Below are 18,966 nucleotides of genomic sequence, written 5' to 3'. Positions count from 1 at the left end.
AAGTAAACTGAAGCTTAGAAAGTTAGAAGGACATGTAAAAACTGAACTTCATATCCACATAACGATTCCAAATCCATTCATTGTTCTCTATACTACTCTCCAACCTAGGGGACAGCTGTTTACCCTATATCCTCCCCTCCTATGGATCCAAGAAGAGTTGTTGATTTTTCCATCTCTTCAACTTTTTACTTGTTAGGACACAGTGGCTATCCTCGTATGAGGAACTGGAAACTGGAAGTGAAATGTGTAGTTTTAAGTAAAAAAAAAATATAAATCATGAATAGGTGCAGAAAAATTTGACAAGATCCAACATCCATGCATAATAAAAACCATCAACAAATTAGAGAATTGCTTTAGCCTGACAAAGGGTATGTATGAGAAACCTACAGCTAACATATTTAATAGTGAAATATACACTAAGATCGGGAACAATATAAAACTACATCCTCACCACTTCTATCTGCCATTGTGGTGGAAATTCTAGCCAAGGCAAGTTGGCAAGAAAAAGAAAAGGCATCCAGATTGAAATTAAGTAAAACTCTTTATTCACAAATGACATTAGTCTTGCATACAGAAAATCCTAAGGAATTCACTGAAAAAAATTACTAGAATAAACAAGTTCAGCAAGATCACAGGATATAAGAGCAATATATATACTCACAACAAACAATCCAAAAATGAAATTAAGAAGGCAATTCCAAATGTATAAAAGTGCAAGCATCTTTTTAAGAGGTCTATCCTTCAAAAACAGAAAACACATAAAATTACTTTACTGTCATTATCTAGTATGGATGGACATGTAGCTCTACTTTGAAACTCCCTAGCTACTTACCTTTCCAAAATAAAGTAATTTTCACTTACTTTGCAAAAAGTTTTTTGCCATTCTCAATAGCATGAAATAAATACTTAGGAATAAATTTAGCAAAAAAAGTGCAATACTTGTATGCTGAAAACTACAAAACACTGTTGAAAGAAATTCTGAAATAGATACCCCGTGCTCGTAGATTAGATATTAGACTTAATATTATTATGATGGCAGTACTCCCCAAATTGATCTATAGATTGAACACAACCACTATCAAAATCCCAGCTAACTTTTTTCAAAATTGACCAGCTGATCCTAAAATTCTTTGGAAATGCAAAAGACCCAGAATAACCAAAACAATCTTAGAAAAAAGAAGGAAAAGCTGGAAGACTCACACTTCCCAATTTCAAAGTGTACTACAAAGCCACAGTAACCAAGACAGTGTGGTACTGACATCAGTGAAATAGAACAGAGTCCAGAAGTAAACATCTACGGCTAAATGATTTTTAAGAAAGGTGACAGAGGCAACATGGGAAAATAGTCTTTTTAATAAATGGTACTAGAACAAATGAATGACATGAATGAATGAATATGCAAAATGATGACTTTGGATGCTTACCTCACCCCATACATAAAAATCTCAAGATGGATTACAGACCTCAATTTAAAGCTAAAATTATAAGATCCTTAGAAAAACATAGGAGTAACTCTTTGAGACTTCAGATTAAGCAATGATTTCTTAGACACAACACCAAAGGCATAAGAAATAAAATAACTGATAAGCTAGACTTCATCAAAATTAAAAACTTTTACATTTTGAAAATAAATGAGTTCACCCTGGTATTTCCAATTCAAATTTAACATTACAGAGTTTCTACTCAGCTTATTTTATTTTATAATTGCATATCTTGATTCATAACATTGTTACATGTTTTATACTCAGTTGTTATACGTTGTACTCAGTTATCTTGAGTACAACTTAAATTCCTTTGCTGCTCTTTTCCTAAGATATAGATGACAACATAGAGTCAAAATACTAGGATTTAAAGATACTAAAAATAACTCTGTGATTATGGCATGAACTTAATATAGTCAGGTTTATTTTCAATTTTTAAGGATTGCTTTTTCTTTTTGATCCAATTTTGTTTCATAATTATATAAAACACTTACATGGTTCCAAACTATAAACAAGGAACATTCAAATAAGTTTTAACTTTCATTCCTGTCCCCTTTACCCAATTCCTTCCTTCCCCCTAATTAGTAACCACTTTCATTAGTTTTTGGTTTATTCTTCCATTGTTTTTTGGAAACATAAAGGAAATACACACACAAACTCATATCTCACCCATTCCTTCCATAAAAGATAGCACACTATATATACATTGTCTACATGATGCTCTTTCAACAACACATCTTAGAGATCAAGATCACTCCATGGCAATAGTAGATATCTTCCTCAAACCTTTTTATAGTCACATAGTAGTAATTCACTGTGCAGCTACACCATAAACAATCCCCCTTTGATATGCGCATTTGGATTTTTTTCAGTCTTGCTATTACAAATACTATTGCTATACTAATACTATAGATAGCCTTGTACAGGCTTCATTTATATTTTGCCAGTGAGTTTTGGGGATAGAATGCTAGAAGTGGGATTGCTGGTCAAAGGATAAATCCCACATAATTTTGCTAGATATTGCTAATTTCTCCATAGAGATTGTACCATTTCCAATAATCTTTTAACTGTTTTTCCTTTCACTCTTGTCCACCTGTAACTCATTCTCCCTCATATCTTATAAAACATAGATTAGGTAATATTACTCTCCTGCTTAAAACTTCAGCGGCTTCCTATTGCGTTTAGAATAAAATCCAATCTCTTCACAGTATCTACAAAAACTTAGATGATGTAGATCCTGCCTCTATCAGGATTAGGTTTGGCTACGAGCAAGAGACTCAAAATAGCAACAGCTTGTACAAGATAAAAGTTTACTTCTCTGGGGCGCCTGGGTGGCTCAGTCGGTTAAGCATCGACCCTTGATTTTGGCTCAGGTCATAATCTCAGGGTTGTGAGATCGAGCCCCGTGTCAGGCTCCACACTGGAGGTGGAAACTGCTTAAGACTCTCTCTCTATCCCTCTCTGCCCCTACAACCCTCCCTCTCTTAAAAAAAAAAAAAAAAAAAGTTCTCTGACATGTAAGTCTAGAGGAAGACCACCCAAGGGTGGCAATGAGGTACAAACTTTAAGAAGTCCTTGAGGCACAAACCCCTTTCAGACCATGCTCTACCAGCCCTATGACCTGACGTGCATCCCCGTGACCACAAAGAATGGCTAGAATTCCAGTCATTATATGTGTTCCAAAGAGAAAAGATGGAAGAAGAATAAGAAAAAGGCAAAGGGTAATGCCCACTGTTTTTTAAGGAAGATTCCTGGAAGCTCTACACGATCCTTCCATGTATAGGCCGTGAGTCAGAACTTAGTCATATGACTATACCTAGGTATAGTTACACCTGAGAAAGGCCAGAAAAGGTCATCTTTATTCTGGACAGCCACATGCCCAGTCAAAAATTGGGAGACATAACCAATGGACTGTCTCTGCTGCACAATCTCTTCACTTTGATCTACTACTACTCCACCCTCACTCACTATGTTCCAGCCACACAGACTTCCTTTATTCCTCAAAGAAGCCGAGTTCTTAGTTATCTCAAGGCCTCTGCTCTTGCCATTCTACCTGCCTAGCAAACTCCTCCACACACCTTCACATAGCTGGCTCCCTCTCACCACTCAGGACTCAGCTCAAATGTCACTTCCTCAGAGAGACCTTCTTTGATAACTGTATAAAAAGTCACCCCTTTCCATAACGTACTGCCTTATTTTCTTTATAACATTTACCTCAACTGAAATTATCTTTTACCTTCCTCCACCAGAATATAATTTCCACATGACAGGGATCTTTTTTGTCTTCATTGCTATATCCCTGTTGCCCAATACAATTCCAAGTATACAGTAGGAGCTTAATATTAGTTAAAGGAATGACTGTCTGACTCCAAAGCCTATGCTTTTTCCACCATCTCTGCTATTCATGGTATATATGAAATAATACCCCATTCCAGAAAGTAACCTTTGTTTTTAGACTGACAGCCTATTAAAGTTTTTTCCTTTCAAACAAATTTTAAAAAACATCATTTATAAAGTAAAACAAAATCTTCCTGTGCCCAATAAATTAAAAGAAGAGATTTAGAGATTTAGATACAGCATCTTGAGCAAGTCTCCTAAGTTGCTTGATCTCATAGTTTGCATCTATAAAACGGAAGAGTTGGTTAAAATGCATTCACTTAATCTGCAGATATTTACTAAGCACTGTGCTAAAGCAAAATTAGGGACATGAAAGTTAAATAATTTCTGCCCTCAAAAGAGGCTCACAGTTGCCTTTGATTCCATATAATTGTTGGCTTGTAATATCTGTGCTAGAGAAAAAGCCTACGATTTCTCATTTCTGAGACATTAAAGATCTGTCACCAAGACACTGATAAAAACACTGCTTCATTTTAAAAGTGAGTATTTAATTCAACATTGCAATAAGAATTGAACAGTATTAAAAACAGAAGCATATTAGTGGCTTAAAAAAGTGTATATTAATCTCTAGTTTCCTTTGGAGGAGATTTTAATTGCCAACACTCTACAGTGAAATGATACTAGGAAAATGTCTTTAGAAGACAGAAATTCTCTCTGGACCCAACTCTAAAATGCTTAAAAGGAATTGAAGGTTTTAAAGATCCAAATCAGAAATATTAGAGATACCTCATTTGAATCCTAAAAATTTGATGTAATAAACATTACATTTTTTTTAGAAAGATGGTCCAAGAAAATAACAACTCAGCATTTTCTAGAATCTGGCATCCCAGATCATCATGACTATTATCGAGCACCTGGCTGTGATTCATTTACTACCACCTTCTTTGTTCTTCTAGATCCTTCTTGAATTCCATCTGGGCAATTCCAAAGGCACTGAGAGGAAAACAGATGCAGAGATAGATGCATATTTCTCCTGCAGGCCCTCTCAGCACAGCAATTAAGCAAATAATCAGTGAGAAAAAAGTATATAATCCATCACGTATAGTCCCCACAAGACTTCAATCAATTTGAAAAATTGCCAGTTCTGTCAAATATGCCAAGACTCCAATAAGGTATTTATGACACAGAATCTGAAAAAACACAAAAAAACAGACATTTAAAATTAGAATTCTGATAACAAGGCAGTTTAATATTTGACAAATATTCCGGGCTTATTTTAAATTCCGTATCTGCAAGCTAAGATGAACCCAAACCACTGCTGCTCTAAGTCAAATAAATTGTATTCTATTTAATGAAGACTACTAACTTTAATAAATATACAACTATTAGTCAATGGTGCATAGAAATAATTAAAGTTCTTATTTATCTTGATTTCCATGGATGGGCTATCTGCATAAGGAGTAAGGAGAGGAACGGGTATCCCTGAACCCCTTGGATTTATATGCAAATTGAGTATCTACATTTTCTAGAAAGATGTTCCATAGCTTCCTTCTTCTCAAAGGGATATATGATTCCAAAAGTATCTTGTAGAAACTAAGCAGATGGCAGAAACCTGGTTAATACACTAATTGCAAACTTTTGAGAGGCAGTACACTGTTCAATTAAAAGCATAAGCTTTTGAGTCAGATGACTGGTTTCAAATTCAAACTCCACTTATTAGCTATGTGATCTCAGGGAACCTACTTATCCCCTGTGCTAGTTTCGTCTTTACAAGCTATGTCAACGGATTGTTGTGAAAAACTAAATAAGACAGTATACATAAAATGCTTAATAATGCCTGGCACGGCTAGTGCTTAATAAATGTTCACTATCAAAAAAAATTAAAAAATGTTAGCTATCATCATGGCATTATGTGAAGCTAGGAGCCAGTTACTGTCTTATATCATTAAGAGAGGCTCTTAGTGGGGCGCCTGGGTAGCTCAGTAGGGTAAGCGTCTGACTTGATTTTGGCTCAAGTCATGATCTCAGGGTCATGGGATCAAGTCCGGTGTTGAGCCCTGTATCAGGCTCCACTCAGCATGGAGTCTGCTTATCCCTCTCCCTCTGCTCTTTCCTCCCACTTGCTTGTTCTATCTCTAAAATAAATAAATAAAATCTTAAAAAAAAAAAGAGGCTCTTACATGTAGAATAGACCAGATAAAATCAATTTGTTAAAGAACCACCTTTATATTCATAAGAACACATTATATATAACAGTTTTTAAATGTAGTTTACTAATGGAATGTGGGCATATGAAAATAAAAATCTTAAAATACATAAGGACTTCATGAACACTGAATTCTAAGGTGCTAAAATGGAATTTTTTTCCTTTATAATATCAAAGTAACAAGGTATAGTATAATCTTTCAAATGTTCTACTGCAAACCAAAGAAATAAATTTAACATCATGACCCAGTACAAGCAAATGTACACCCTTACCACATGTGATACACTCATTTTTATATTTTCTATTATATTTCTCTCGTTTTTTAAAGCTGGTCTCTTCCCATCAAAATTATTTTCCAACTTACTATTGCATTATGACCTTCAGTTTGAAAAACATTAATACAGTACTTATAGAGTACGAGCTCTTTGGAACCTAAGAGATAAGCATTCAAATACTGACTCCTCCTCTGACTAAGCTATCTTGCAGGTATCACTTTCACCTATCTTATTTTAAAAATAAAATGTGGGGGCGCCAGGGTGGCTCAGTCATTAAGCGTCTGCCTTAGGCTCAGGTCATAATCCCAGGGTCCTGGGATCGAGCCCCGCATTGGGTTCCCTGCTCGGCAGGAAGCCTGCTTCTCCCTCTCCCACTCCCCCTGCTTGTGGTTCCCTCTCTCGCTGTCTCTCTCTGACAAATAAATAAATAAAATCTTTAAAATAAAATAAAATAAAATGTGGATAAAAACACCTACTACAGGGTTGCTCTAAAGGTTAAAATTAAGGTGTATTAAACTCCTAGCACAGTGACAAGACCAATATTCACTGTTTACTGTGGCTATATGTTAATACATTTTAAATATATTAATATATTTTATTATATTTAGGTGCCTACTCTCAGTTTATTTCTGATACTTCCTCTAGCAGGTACTTCATAGAGAGTAAAACAATGTCAATTTTTTCTTTCCCAGTAGGGAGAGAAAAGCCTAAAATATAAAAATGACATCTTAGTTATGTATTTCTGGCTATAATTTTCTGATCTAACACACAAAAGCCTCTGTTGCTCCAATAGTCATTTCAAAGTTTGACAAAGCAATTTTTAAAGTTTCAAAGTTACTACAGAATAATTCCTATTATTACCAAAGTCTGTAGCACATAGCATACAGTATCCTCCCATTATAAAGCTATATCTAGAGGCTGAAGACTTTCTAGTAAATCATTTATAAAGCATAAAATATCTCTACTATCTTGAATTAGCATTCAAATGTGTTTCTTCAATGTAGAAAATACAATTACCATACATTTTGAAAGCTATGTAACAATAAGGAAAAATTACTTAACTAGATTTGTTCAGACTAACCTTTATTTTTCCATCAGTATGTGCTGAAGCTACAGATGTGGAAACACGGACCAATCTTGTGGCTGATAAGTGAATTTTGAAATGCCTATGGAAATGTGAATAAAGGCAGTCCATAAATAAGTCAACTTCCTCCTGAGTAACTTCCCCAGGTGTTTTGTGGACACTGTCCCACAAAGCTTTGGCATCCTCTGGATGTATGGCATAAGAAATGTCCAGACTTTGAGGGCTACAGGGTACAGACCAAAGAAATTCGGTAGCAGCCACATACTGGTCCATTTTGCATGCAGTCCACATAGCAGCCATCCAGGAAAGATTAAACGCATTGATTGCTAAGGGACTGAAATAACAATCAAAAGTTTTCTGAAACCAGGTTCCTACTATGGCTGTGTTCGTCTCTGCTCCATTTGCAAGGAATAAGGGTACACAGGTGAAATCTTCTGAAACAGTCTCCAGAAGACTGTCTCCAAATATACAGCAGAACCAACCAGTCCACAACACTTTATGTTCTCTGTTCTCATATGGCAATTGAGATTTTGACAGAATCTACAAAGAAAAAAAAGGTTAAGTTCAAAAGTACATTTACTCCTAAATTACATCTTCTCAAAATTAGTACATTTAAAAATAAGAAGATATGTTGTACTACTTGCCAAAAAACACAAAGGGAATAATCTCCCTAATCACTATTAGGATTTATCAAGTTAATTGACCTACCTCCTAATACTCTTATTAGGATATGGTATATGGCAAGATCTTGGTGCAGCCAAAATGCAAAATAAGGAATGCCGATATGGTGTAATCAAGTACACTATCCTGAGGAAAAAAAAGTCTCAAAATCTGAACTTCAGAAGGGACTGTAAAAAGTCACCAAATCCAACGTGCTTGAATTCTTCCTAAGGCAGCTCTATCAACTTAAAAACGTTCTCGCATATGTTAGGCCCACAGTTTCCACCCGCAGGTCCTGTTTTCTTCCTTATGTGCATGTAGAACAAATCAAATCTAATTTCTCTTCTATAGGAAAAGCCCTTCAAATATTTGATGACCCCTATCATATGTAATGTCAAGTTCAACATCTCCATTTCTTCAACCATTCTTCCTATGCCATACACATTATCCTGGTCACTCTGAAATTCTTCTGCAGGGGAGTCATTCATAAGTGAATATAATTACTTCAAAAAGATCTGATTAAAGGACTGTAACCAAGGTGCCTGGTGGCTCAGTCGTTAAGCATCTGCCTTCGGCTCAGGTCATGATCCCAGGGTCCTGGGATCGAGCCCCACATCGGGCTCCCTCCTTGGTAGGAAGCCCGCTTCTCCCTCTCCCACTCCCCTTGTGTTCCTGCTCTCGCTGTCTCTCTCTGTCAAATAAATAAATAAAATCTTTAAAAAAAATAAAATAAAATAAAGGACTGTGACCATCTTTAACCTAAATTATACAACTATTAATATAATCTTAGATTGCAGTAGTTTTCTAATTTTTAGTGGACAGCTTTACATAAATTACCCTATTCGTTTTTTGCTATTAATAGGTAAATCTCCGGGCACCATGGTGGCTCAGTCAGTTAAGCAGCCAACTCTTGATTTGGGCTCAGGTCATGATCTCAGGGTCCTGAGAATGAGCCCCACGTCAGGCTCCATGCTCAGCAGGGAGTCTGCTTGAGATTCCTCCCCTCACCCCCTCCCCCTGGCTTGTGTGCTCTCTAAAGTAAACAAATAAATCTTCAAAAAAAAAAAAAAGGTAAACCTCCCCTAATATAGAGGCAGTATATTTATTCCTATTAAAATTTTAATCTCTTTCAATTTGATCCATTGCGCCAATCCATTCAGATTTTTCAGAATCTTGATTATGTTTTCCAGCAGACTGACATCTCAAACTTCAAATCTATAAAGTACATGACAAACATACCTTCCAGATATTCATAGTTTTAAAGTTTGACCAGGATAAAATGAAGATCACAGCCCAGTATCATATCTCTTTAGAGATAATCATTTTAACAGTTACTTTTTGCATATTTCTCCTCCTTGTTCAAAAGATTATGAGACTTAAAAGCCTTTAAGCCCAGATAGGTCTATCACACTTTCATAACCTAAAAGTTCTGTAACTCTGTGAAGAAATGAGATTTAACTTGGACACTATTAGGACACCCTACTAAGAGTTCAAGAGGTCCTTTCTATTCCTTACAAGAACGTTTGCCTGTTGACATGCAAATCACATCCCTTCTCTGGGCATCAACTGCTTCATCTGACAAAGACTGCTAACTGTCTACCCAGTACCTCTTTTTTCCTCCACAATAAAACTATGCTTTTAATGAGGTGACAAAGTACCCACTAAAACAGAAAAATTTCCTAGTCCGACTGGGATGTAAAGAGAAGTTGTTGGGTCTTAGCGGTCTCATTAAAGATTCATTCGGTTCACCCTCCTACTTCCTGCCTGGAACTTGCAGAGAATATTTAGAGCTTCAGGAGCCACCTTAGATTTAAGATGCAACCTTAAGGAGAGAAGCCATGCACCAAGGATGAGAGAGAAGATGGAGAAGATGGAAGAAGCCTAGATTATTAATTCATAAAGCATATACCAGCCTTAAACATCTTACCTCCAAACACTTTTTGGTAAGACAAATAAGCCTCTATCTATTAAACCTCATGGCAAGACATTTAATTCACGGTTATTTGGTCTTTCTGTTTTATGCAGCTAAACCTAATGCTAAGAATCTTGAAGATCCTTGCCAATATTATGATCCATACCAGGAGTTAGCAAATTTTTTCTGTAAAAGTCAGATAGTAAATATTTTAGGCTTTGCAAGCCATATGGTCTCTGTAGCAAATACTCAAACGTGCTATTGTAGCACAAAAGCAGCCACAGACAATATGTAAACAAATGAAAGGAGTTCCAGTAAAACCTTATTTGCAAAAACAGCAACAAAAACAAGCAGCAGGTCAGATTTGGCCCGCACGCCATGGTTGGCATATTTCAGAATTTAATTCATAATGACTAAGATGAGTTCACTCAGAAGAAACAGAAGTAGCAGGCATGAATAATAAATCCAGTTTCTTAATCCAAAAATAGTCATATTACTTTTAAATACTACACATAGGAAGGAATGTTACATTTCTAAGAGTAACCTGGCATGATATATCACAATATATGATGATTGATTATATGTGTGTGTGTGTGTGCGTGTATATATATATATATTTTTTTTTTTTGCTAAAATTCCACTTCTAGGAATTTAGTCCATAGAATTAGACAGATATACTTACAAAAATGTAATATTCTTGTTTTTTTTTAAAGATTTTATTTATTCATTTGAGACACATAGATACAGAGAGAAAGAGAGAGAGAGAGAAAGCATGAGCAGGAGAAGAGGCAGAGGTAGAGGGAGAAGCAGGCTCCCCGCTGAGCCAGAAGCCCGATGTGGGGCTCGATCCCAGGACCCTGGGATCATGACCCAAGCCGAAGGCAGACGCTTAACCATCTGAGCCACCCAGGTGCCCCCAAAAATGTAATACTCTTATGGACATGAGTAATTATCTACAACATTATTATTAATTTTTAAAAAAAGGCCATATGCAAAAGTATGGGCAATAAAAATCCCAATTTTAGTAGATCCAGATAGCCAGATACATCTATGTTCATGAGAGATACTGATCTATAGTTTTAATAATCTTTGTCTAGTTTTAGTATTGGGTAATGCTAGCCTCACAGAATACATAAGGAAGTATTCCCTCTGGTTCTATACTCTGAAGAGACTAGAAAACTGAAATAATTTCCTCCTTAATCGTTTGGCAGAATTCACCAGTGAACCCATCTGGGCCTGATGCTTTCTATTTTGGAAAGTATTGACTCAATTTCTTTAATAAATAGAGGTTTACTCAGATTGTCTATTGCCAAATAGATGTAGACCAAGTGTTAAACTGTGGTTTTCAATTTTCTTTGTATTTTTATGTATTTTCTAAGTTTTCTAAAGTAAACATAACTATAATGTAACTGGAAAAAAAACTTTTTAGTTAGCCATACCCAATTACTATAATTTGGTCAAACAAGACATAAAATAGGTTATAAATCACAAGGTTAAAACTTTTTTTAAATGGTAATTCTACCACAATTTTTAAACCAAGACAGTGCCAATTCTTTTCCTCCGGGAAGCAAGGATTGCTTATATAACATACCTGGACGAGAAACGCTTCAGAGTCTCTTTGTGTTCCTTTCATTCCTAGGAGAGTGGAGAAAGTCACTTTGATGTTGAAGTCTTCTCCCACTTCTACAGCAAGCCCTTTTTGCTTTTCAGCAGCAATAAATGCACTCAGAAGTCTAGAATACTCTTTGAGATTAGTATAGGAGAATTTATATAGGGGAGTTAGACTATATAAAGTCCATTGTTTATGCAGAAGGAATGCAACTTTTTGAGGATCATTATCTTCCTATAGGAAAACAAAAGTCAAGACAAGTTTAAATTCTCATTTACTAATATTTCCTAATTCTTTATCATAGTATTTTAAATACTTAATACAAATCTATTACTGGGTACCTGATCTTTACACTCCAGCCAAAAGAGAGTTTGCAGAACTCTGAAGATCCCTGAACAAGTCTTTTCATTTGCTGTACCGTCACTCTGGAATACTCTTCCCATATGTGTTCACATGGCATGTTCCTTTCCTTCACTCAGGTCTGTCCAAATGTCACTCAAGAGGCTACTCTATCTAATTCTGTCTCACTCCAATTTTGTCACTTTATATCTCCTTAACATGCCTTTTTTTTCAAAGCATTTATTACTATATGACATTATATGTTTGTCTGATTTTTACTGTCTGGCTTCCTTACTAGAGTGTAAGTATGACAAGAACAGGGATTTTGTCTATTTTATTAGGTGCTATATCTCTAGCATCTAGAACGGCTGTTCAATAAATATTAGATGAACATGTTTGACTTTTAGAAATTTAAAATTATAGATTTTGAAAACAGTAACTATTCCTGGAGCATTTGATTAGTTTTAATTATGTAATTTTCTTAAACGTTTGGTGGTAAATCCACTCTATGACACAATGTCAAATTCAGTAGATTAAATAAAAAGATACTTGGGAGCATTTCTGCCATGTTCTATTAGAACCATGGGTACCATCAAAAACAAAAACACTTCCTTCATATTGGCCCTATGACATTATTGAGGGTCTTCACAAACACCCCCATACAGGTTCCTACTTTTATCCTGAATTGAATTTTTCTATAAAATCCATAGTTTCTGACATAGTCTTACAGCTCCAACTATCTTTTGGAACTTGCATTACAGTTGTCTACTCGATAAAACTATTTCTTCTGACTAGAGTGCTCATGGAAACTTTTATAAAACTTGTATAAAAAGTTATAAACTTTTTTCTTGTTATGATCAAAAGGTACGGGAAAAGTATTTGTTTCACAGAGATAAGGAAATGAATTGGACATTCCAATCTTTATATACAATTTCTGTTTTATGGTAAGAAGCCATCACTTTCATTAACAGCACTAGTAATTTAAGAAACTTTTCAGAAAGAAGCAAAAATTTTCCCACATCTCAAGAGATATGAGGCACACAACATGGACAAGAAAACAAGACTATAGGGAGGATGTGGGTGACTGATCAGCCAGACTTCTTGCTGTTTCTCAAGACCACACATCAAACTCACACTGACTAGGGTTTTATTTTATGGTCCAGTGAAATCACAAATTACTAATGTTACCTTCAGAGTTGTTTATGAATAATCAAAACAGAGAATGTTGCCAGCAGACAAACTGGAGACAATATAAACATCAAAATAATTTAGTAATGATTTAGAAAAATTTGAAAAACAAAAATTCATTAAGCCAAATAAATAAATAAATAAATGAAGGAGAAATGAGAAGGGTTTATAATAGAATGCCAAAGGCTGGTTGGTAAATATGGAGCAAATGGAGTTGGAAAATCATTATATTGTGACCATGATGATAAAGATAGAACCAGACAAATATTATCGATAGATGTTAAGTGTAAGGGGAAATTTTGATGAGGAACAGAATATTTACATTATTCTAAAGTGTTTCCCAGACTGCTTATTAGATGCAGAGAGGAATAAAACAGTAAACCACTGGGCAACACCTTGATAGGATGATCAAAACTGACATCACCTCCGTGCTACCAGATGTTATTCCCCAAAAAGGACTGTGTTCCAGCCAATACATAACTTCAATCTAACCATGAGGAGACATCAGACAAATACAAAACAAAGAATATTCTATTTAAAAAGGAAAGGGGAGGGGCACCCGGGTGGCTCAGTCTTTGAGCATCTGCCTTTGGCTCGGGTCATGATCCGGGGGTCCTGGGATCAAGCCCCGCATCGGGCTCCCTGCTCGGCGGGAAGCCTGCTTCTCCCTTTCCCACTCCCCCTGCTTGTGTTCCCTCTCTTACTGTCTCTCTCCCTGTCAAATAATAAATAAATAAAAATCTTTAAAAAAAAAAATAAAATAAAAAGGAAAGGGGAGGAGACTACGTTCTTCAAAACATCGATGTCATAAAAAACAAAGAAATACTGTGGAAATGCTCCAAATTAAAGGAAATTAAAAGACATAACAGAGGTGGTATTGATAGTGTGAATAATTGTTTGTTTTTGCTATTTCCATTTATTTTATTATCTGAGAGATTAAGAAGACATTAAAAATATTAAAAAGTAAAAATCAAAATGTTTTGCTCACAGATTTTCTCAATTATTGAGTAACACGAAGGAACACAAAAGGCATACCTGTAATTGTGAACACTGAGGAATTTTCCTTCGAGGTGGAGTTGGGATAAATGAAGTCAGCTTCCTGACTGATTCTAATCGTTTCTGCAAAGGGGTGGCACCTATAAAGTAATCTTTAAGCCTTGAGGATGCACTGTGCCTAGGAGTCGATTCTGACGTATCGTAAGAATCCATGGTCTACATAAAGAGAAATAAAACCAGAATTCTGAACACTAAAAAGTTAATTCATGCTTATAGTTTCACTGATCCTTCCTCTCCTTGCTATAAAGGAATTCTTTCTTTCCCTTCCTCACCCGCCCCGCCACTTACCCCCAGATTTGAGTTTTTAACCAAGTCCTGTATTTCTCATTGGCTATAGGCTATTTTTATGAATATCTTACTGATACCTCAAACACAGAATGTTCAAAACTAAATTAAACTCCTGCCCAACATCCTCCAAAAGTTAGCTGGTCCATTTTCAAATTCCTGCCAATTTTCTACGTTAAATTCATTTAAAGTGGGAGAAAAGTATTCTCCCACTTTCATTCTTGAACATGTAGTCATTAAGCACATTCTTTTGAGTTTTTCCTTCAACAGTCTCTGTCATCCCAAAGCTACTTCTAGGTTCTTATTACAGTATCTAAGGGTAATCCATTCTTCAGCAGTGACACTTTATTATTAGTCGCCTGTGCAAAAAAACTTTACAGTGATGTGAAAAATTCTACTTCTCTGCTATTTAAGATCTTTCGTAATTCAGCTTGCTCTTGTCCTACTTCTAGGCATAAACATATTCTTGTCTTCATGTTTTCGCCTATCAATCATGTTCCTTACCCACCCCCTTTAGGACCATGCTTGAATTTGATCTCTTTTCAAGTAGAAGGGTTTTGTTAATCTTTTTTCCCCAGAATATCTATGAAGTGCATAAGCACTTCTGTCTGTAGCAATAGCTCCTTCCTGGAAGCAATGTGTATGGGGGCATGGCTGTGTGTGTTTACAGAATGAGATCTCAGGGGTAAATATTTTTTAAAAGCCCAAAAATCCTCTCAATGAGTCTAACAAAATCTCTCAATAGGTTTCATAAAATGAAACCTATTTGGAGATTAATAATATCCCAGCCCACATAGCTCTCCTTGATCATCTAGTCTGTACCACTCATTTTGGCCCATATTCATATAGTTCCTTGTACAATTTTTTTTGGTGTGCATTTTTTCTCTTCCCGACAAGACTAAAATACTTTGAAATCATGCTTTATATTTCTCTTGTACAATTATCCTAATATAATGCTGAGTATTCTTTAATTGTTAGCAAGTATTGCAGGGTTTTTTTGTTAGTTTTTGTAGTTTCAAGTTTTTCTTTAAATTCCACTTAGTTAACATACAGTGTAGCATTAGATTCAGGAGTAGAATTTAGAGATTCATCACTTACATACAACTCCCAGTTGCTCATCACAAGTACCCTCCTTAATACCCATCACCCATTTAACCCAACCCCCCTCCGCCCACCTCCCTTAACAAGTATCAGTTTAAATGGACAGAAGAGGGGCGCCTGAGTGGCTTAGTCATTTAGCGTCTGCCTTCGGCTCAGGTCATGATCCCAGGGTCCTGGGATCGGGTCCCGCATTGGGTTCCCTGATCAGCGGGAAGCCTGCTTCTCCGTCTCCCACTCCCCCTGCTTGTGTTCCCTCTCTCGCTGTGTCTCTCTGTGTCAAATAAATAAATAAAATCTTAAAAAAAAAAAAAGAACAGAAGAATTTCATAGAACTCTGAAATTACAACTTTCATTGAAAGGAATTATGATTTAAAAGTTATAATAATTACTCCCACGTATTGGCACAGTTACCCTTTGATAACAGTTTTGCACAAATGAAAACTTGTAGGGGCGCCTGGGTGGCTCAGTCAGTTAAGAGTCTGACTTCAGCTCAGGTCGTGATCCCGAAGTGCCTGGATACAGCCCCACATAGGATAGAGCCCCACATCAGGCTCCCTGCTCAGCAGGGAGTCTACTTCTCCCTCTCCCCTTCCCTCCGCTTGTGTTTGCGTGCATGAGTGCTCTCTCTCTCAAATAAAACCTTTTAAAAAAATGAAAACTTGTATTTATTACTATATTTAAATTTTATTATGTCAAAGTAGGACACCCTCTGTATCTTGCACAAAACTTCACAGGTTAAATATGCATTTCTCAATGCTCAGATAATGCCCAAGCAAGATCATACACTACACAATTTAAATAACAGCTATTTTAAAGCATTCTACCTTTAAATGCATACTGAATTACCTCTTTAAAAGGGAGTTTTAGGGCACCTAGTTATCTCAGTCAGTTAAGAATCTGACTCTTGAATTCGGCTCAGGTCATGATCTCAGGGTCGTGAGATTGAGCCCCGTGCACCGGGCATGGAGCCTGCTTGAGATTCTCTCTCTCCCTCTGCCCCTACATCCACCCTTCTCTGGCGCTGTCTTTAAAAAAAAAAAAAAAAAAAAAAAAAACGGGTGCCTGGGTGGCTCAGATGGTTAAGCGTCTGCCTTTGGCTCAGGTCATGATCCAGGCTCCTCCTTGGCGGGGAGCCTACTTCTTCCTCTCCCACTCTCCCTGCTCGTGCTTTCTGTCAAATAAATAAATAATCTTAAAAAAAAAAAAAGCAAAAAACAGGGGGGAGGGATTTTAATCAGTCTCATCTACACAGAATGTTTCTTTCAAATTTTTATTTGGATTAATTGCTAACATTTATTGGGTATTCATCAGGTGCCAGGTACTTGTCCAAGCCCCTAACAAATACTGTCTCATTTAATCCTCAATCACCATGAGGTGGTTTATTATATTCCCAGTTGACAGACGAAAAGACAAAGAAGTTCAGTAATCTGCCAAAGTCATACAGGTAAAGAAGGCAAGAACCAGGATTTGAACCCAGACAGTATAATGCCAGAGTGGGTGCTCTTATCTCTTTTTTCACATTGCCTTTCTTTTTTTTTTTTTTTTAAGATTTTATTTATCCATTTGACAGAGAGAGACACAGCGAGAGAGGGAACACAAGCAAGGGGAGTGGGAGAGGGAGAAGCAGGCCCCCCGCGGAGCAGAGAGCACGATGTGGGGCTCGATCCCAGGACCCTGGGATCATGACCCGAGCCGAAGGCAGACGCCCAACGACCGAGCCACCCAGGCACCCCTCACATTGCCTTTCAATAGAGATCAATTTCAAGGCAAAAGAAGCCCTGCTAAATCTGACTCCTTAAAAGAGAAATGCTATGAATTCCAAAAATTGATTTAAAAATCTATGTAGATGAGAAAAGGACTATTAGCACGGAGACAGTTGGTTTTGAGAAAACCTTTCCCCTCAGTATTTAATATTATGGTAATGTGAAATATCCCAAACCACGCATGAAAGATTAGAAAATGACTTACATCTATTTTATTCTCTCACTCTGCACTCAATAAAGGACAATTTTGCCCTGCCCAATAAGTAAAAGGTTAAAGATATATCTTGACTCATTATTTTAGTGTCCCATTCTTAACCCCTTTCCCCAGTCCATAAGGAGTGATCCATAGACGCCATTTCCATCTTGTCATTACCTTGCTGGAGATCCCCTAACAATTTCCATCCATCTTTCAGATGAAGTCAGAACTTCTCTGAGTTCCATGGCACTACATGATCTGATCTTATTATTTGATACTATCCAGGTTCATTTTCTACTTCAGGAGTTCTCAGCCCAAGATCTATGGACAAATGGCCTTTCCAAAATCCAACAACATATTGTATGCAATATGTTGGTATGCATGTGTATTTGGTGGTGGAGAGGGAGGAAGAAAGGTCCAGTAAACAATTTTTGAAAAGATTAAGAACCACTGCCCTAGACTGATCATCACCTACTACTCCCCTTAGTGCCTGTCATGTTTGCCTCTGCTCCCTTTTTTATTCAGCCTTCAGCCAGCTAATGATGGTTCTCTCCTCCCATTTGCCTGACCAAATGCCATCCATCCTGGAGGTTTCACGTCCTCAGAAGCCGGCCGGTATCCAGAGTATCACCAGCTCTTCTTGCACTTGTAGTTCATAACACACAGTTACAACTTAGTTGTATTTCTTGTGGTAAATCCATGAAGGAAGGGACCCTGACTTTTTACATTGCTACCAATACCTAAATCCCACTTCCAATGCTTGGCCGAGTGCCAAGCACGTAGTGTGCAGCCACCTAAACACAAAAGTCTTGTAGAAATAACGAGCACACGGCAGGGCAAAACATAAAGTTTACGGCCAGTCCTGGACAAAGATAAAACTTCTTACCAATAAAATACCGTGATGACACTGTCACCCATTCCGGCTTCAAGAGACATTCTTCAATTCTGGTTCCAAACGTAGGTAGACTAAAATCCCCTGAAGTTTAAAAAAAAAAAAAAAAAGCCGCCAAAATGGCAGGTAAGAGAGAGTTTGGAGGAATCCTTGGCCCCTCCAAATTCCCTCTCGCTCCACGATAACTGGGTTCACCAGGGACACAAACTCGCTTCCTCAGATGTCCGGAGACTTCACCCCAGGAGGGGCATTTCCGCTAACCCAGCTCTGCGACCCTCGCTTCTGCGGAGTCGGCCTCTGCCGGAGGAGGGGAAGGGCAAGGGACAATGGGTCCCAACTCTCCCCTCTCCACCTGAGCCCTTCAGAGGCCCAGCTAGCTCGGAAATCCCGCCTTTGAGAAGCTGCAAAACAGCGCTCAGCCGCCGCCTCAGTTTAAAATAGTTTCCCGTCTCGCTCTGCGGCGGGACGCCGGAAGCCTCCCTGGTGCCGATCACCCGTTAGTGAAGCAACTACGGTCGCCATTTTAACTGAGGTCGAACGACCTAACCATAATCGTCAACTTGGCTGACCGCGCGGTGTTAG

General features: G+C 37.3%; 1 protein-coding gene across 1 annotated transcript; it reads right to left on the bottom strand.

Moving 5' to 3' along the window:
* Positions 1–4,345: 4,345 nt before the first annotated feature.
* On the bottom strand, positions 4,346–18,796 carry CENPL (centromere protein L). Its single transcript, XM_088017012.1, has 5 exons — positions 18,379–18,796; positions 14,127–14,303; positions 11,547–11,798; positions 7,381–7,923; positions 4,346–5,008 (listed from the first exon to the last, which is right to left on the bottom strand). Exons 2-5 carry the CDS (start codon positions 14,298–14,300, stop codon positions 4,937–4,939), a joined length of 1,041 nt encoding a protein of 346 aa, XP_087873138.1. The 5' UTR covers positions 14,301–14,303; positions 18,379–18,796; the 3' UTR covers positions 4,346–4,936.
* Between the last annotated feature and the right edge of the window lie 170 nt (positions 18,797–18,966).

Source organism: Eumetopias jubatus, unplaced genomic scaffold (genome assembly GCF_037043125.1).
Source record: "Eumetopias jubatus isolate StellerSeaLion01/CBP00866 unplaced genomic scaffold, mEumJub1_p1.0 scaffold_12, whole genome shotgun sequence".
Classification (NCBI taxonomy): Eukaryota; Metazoa; Chordata; class Mammalia; order Carnivora; family Otariidae; genus Eumetopias; species Eumetopias jubatus.
This window is presented reverse-complemented; position numbering and strand designations above follow the sequence as displayed.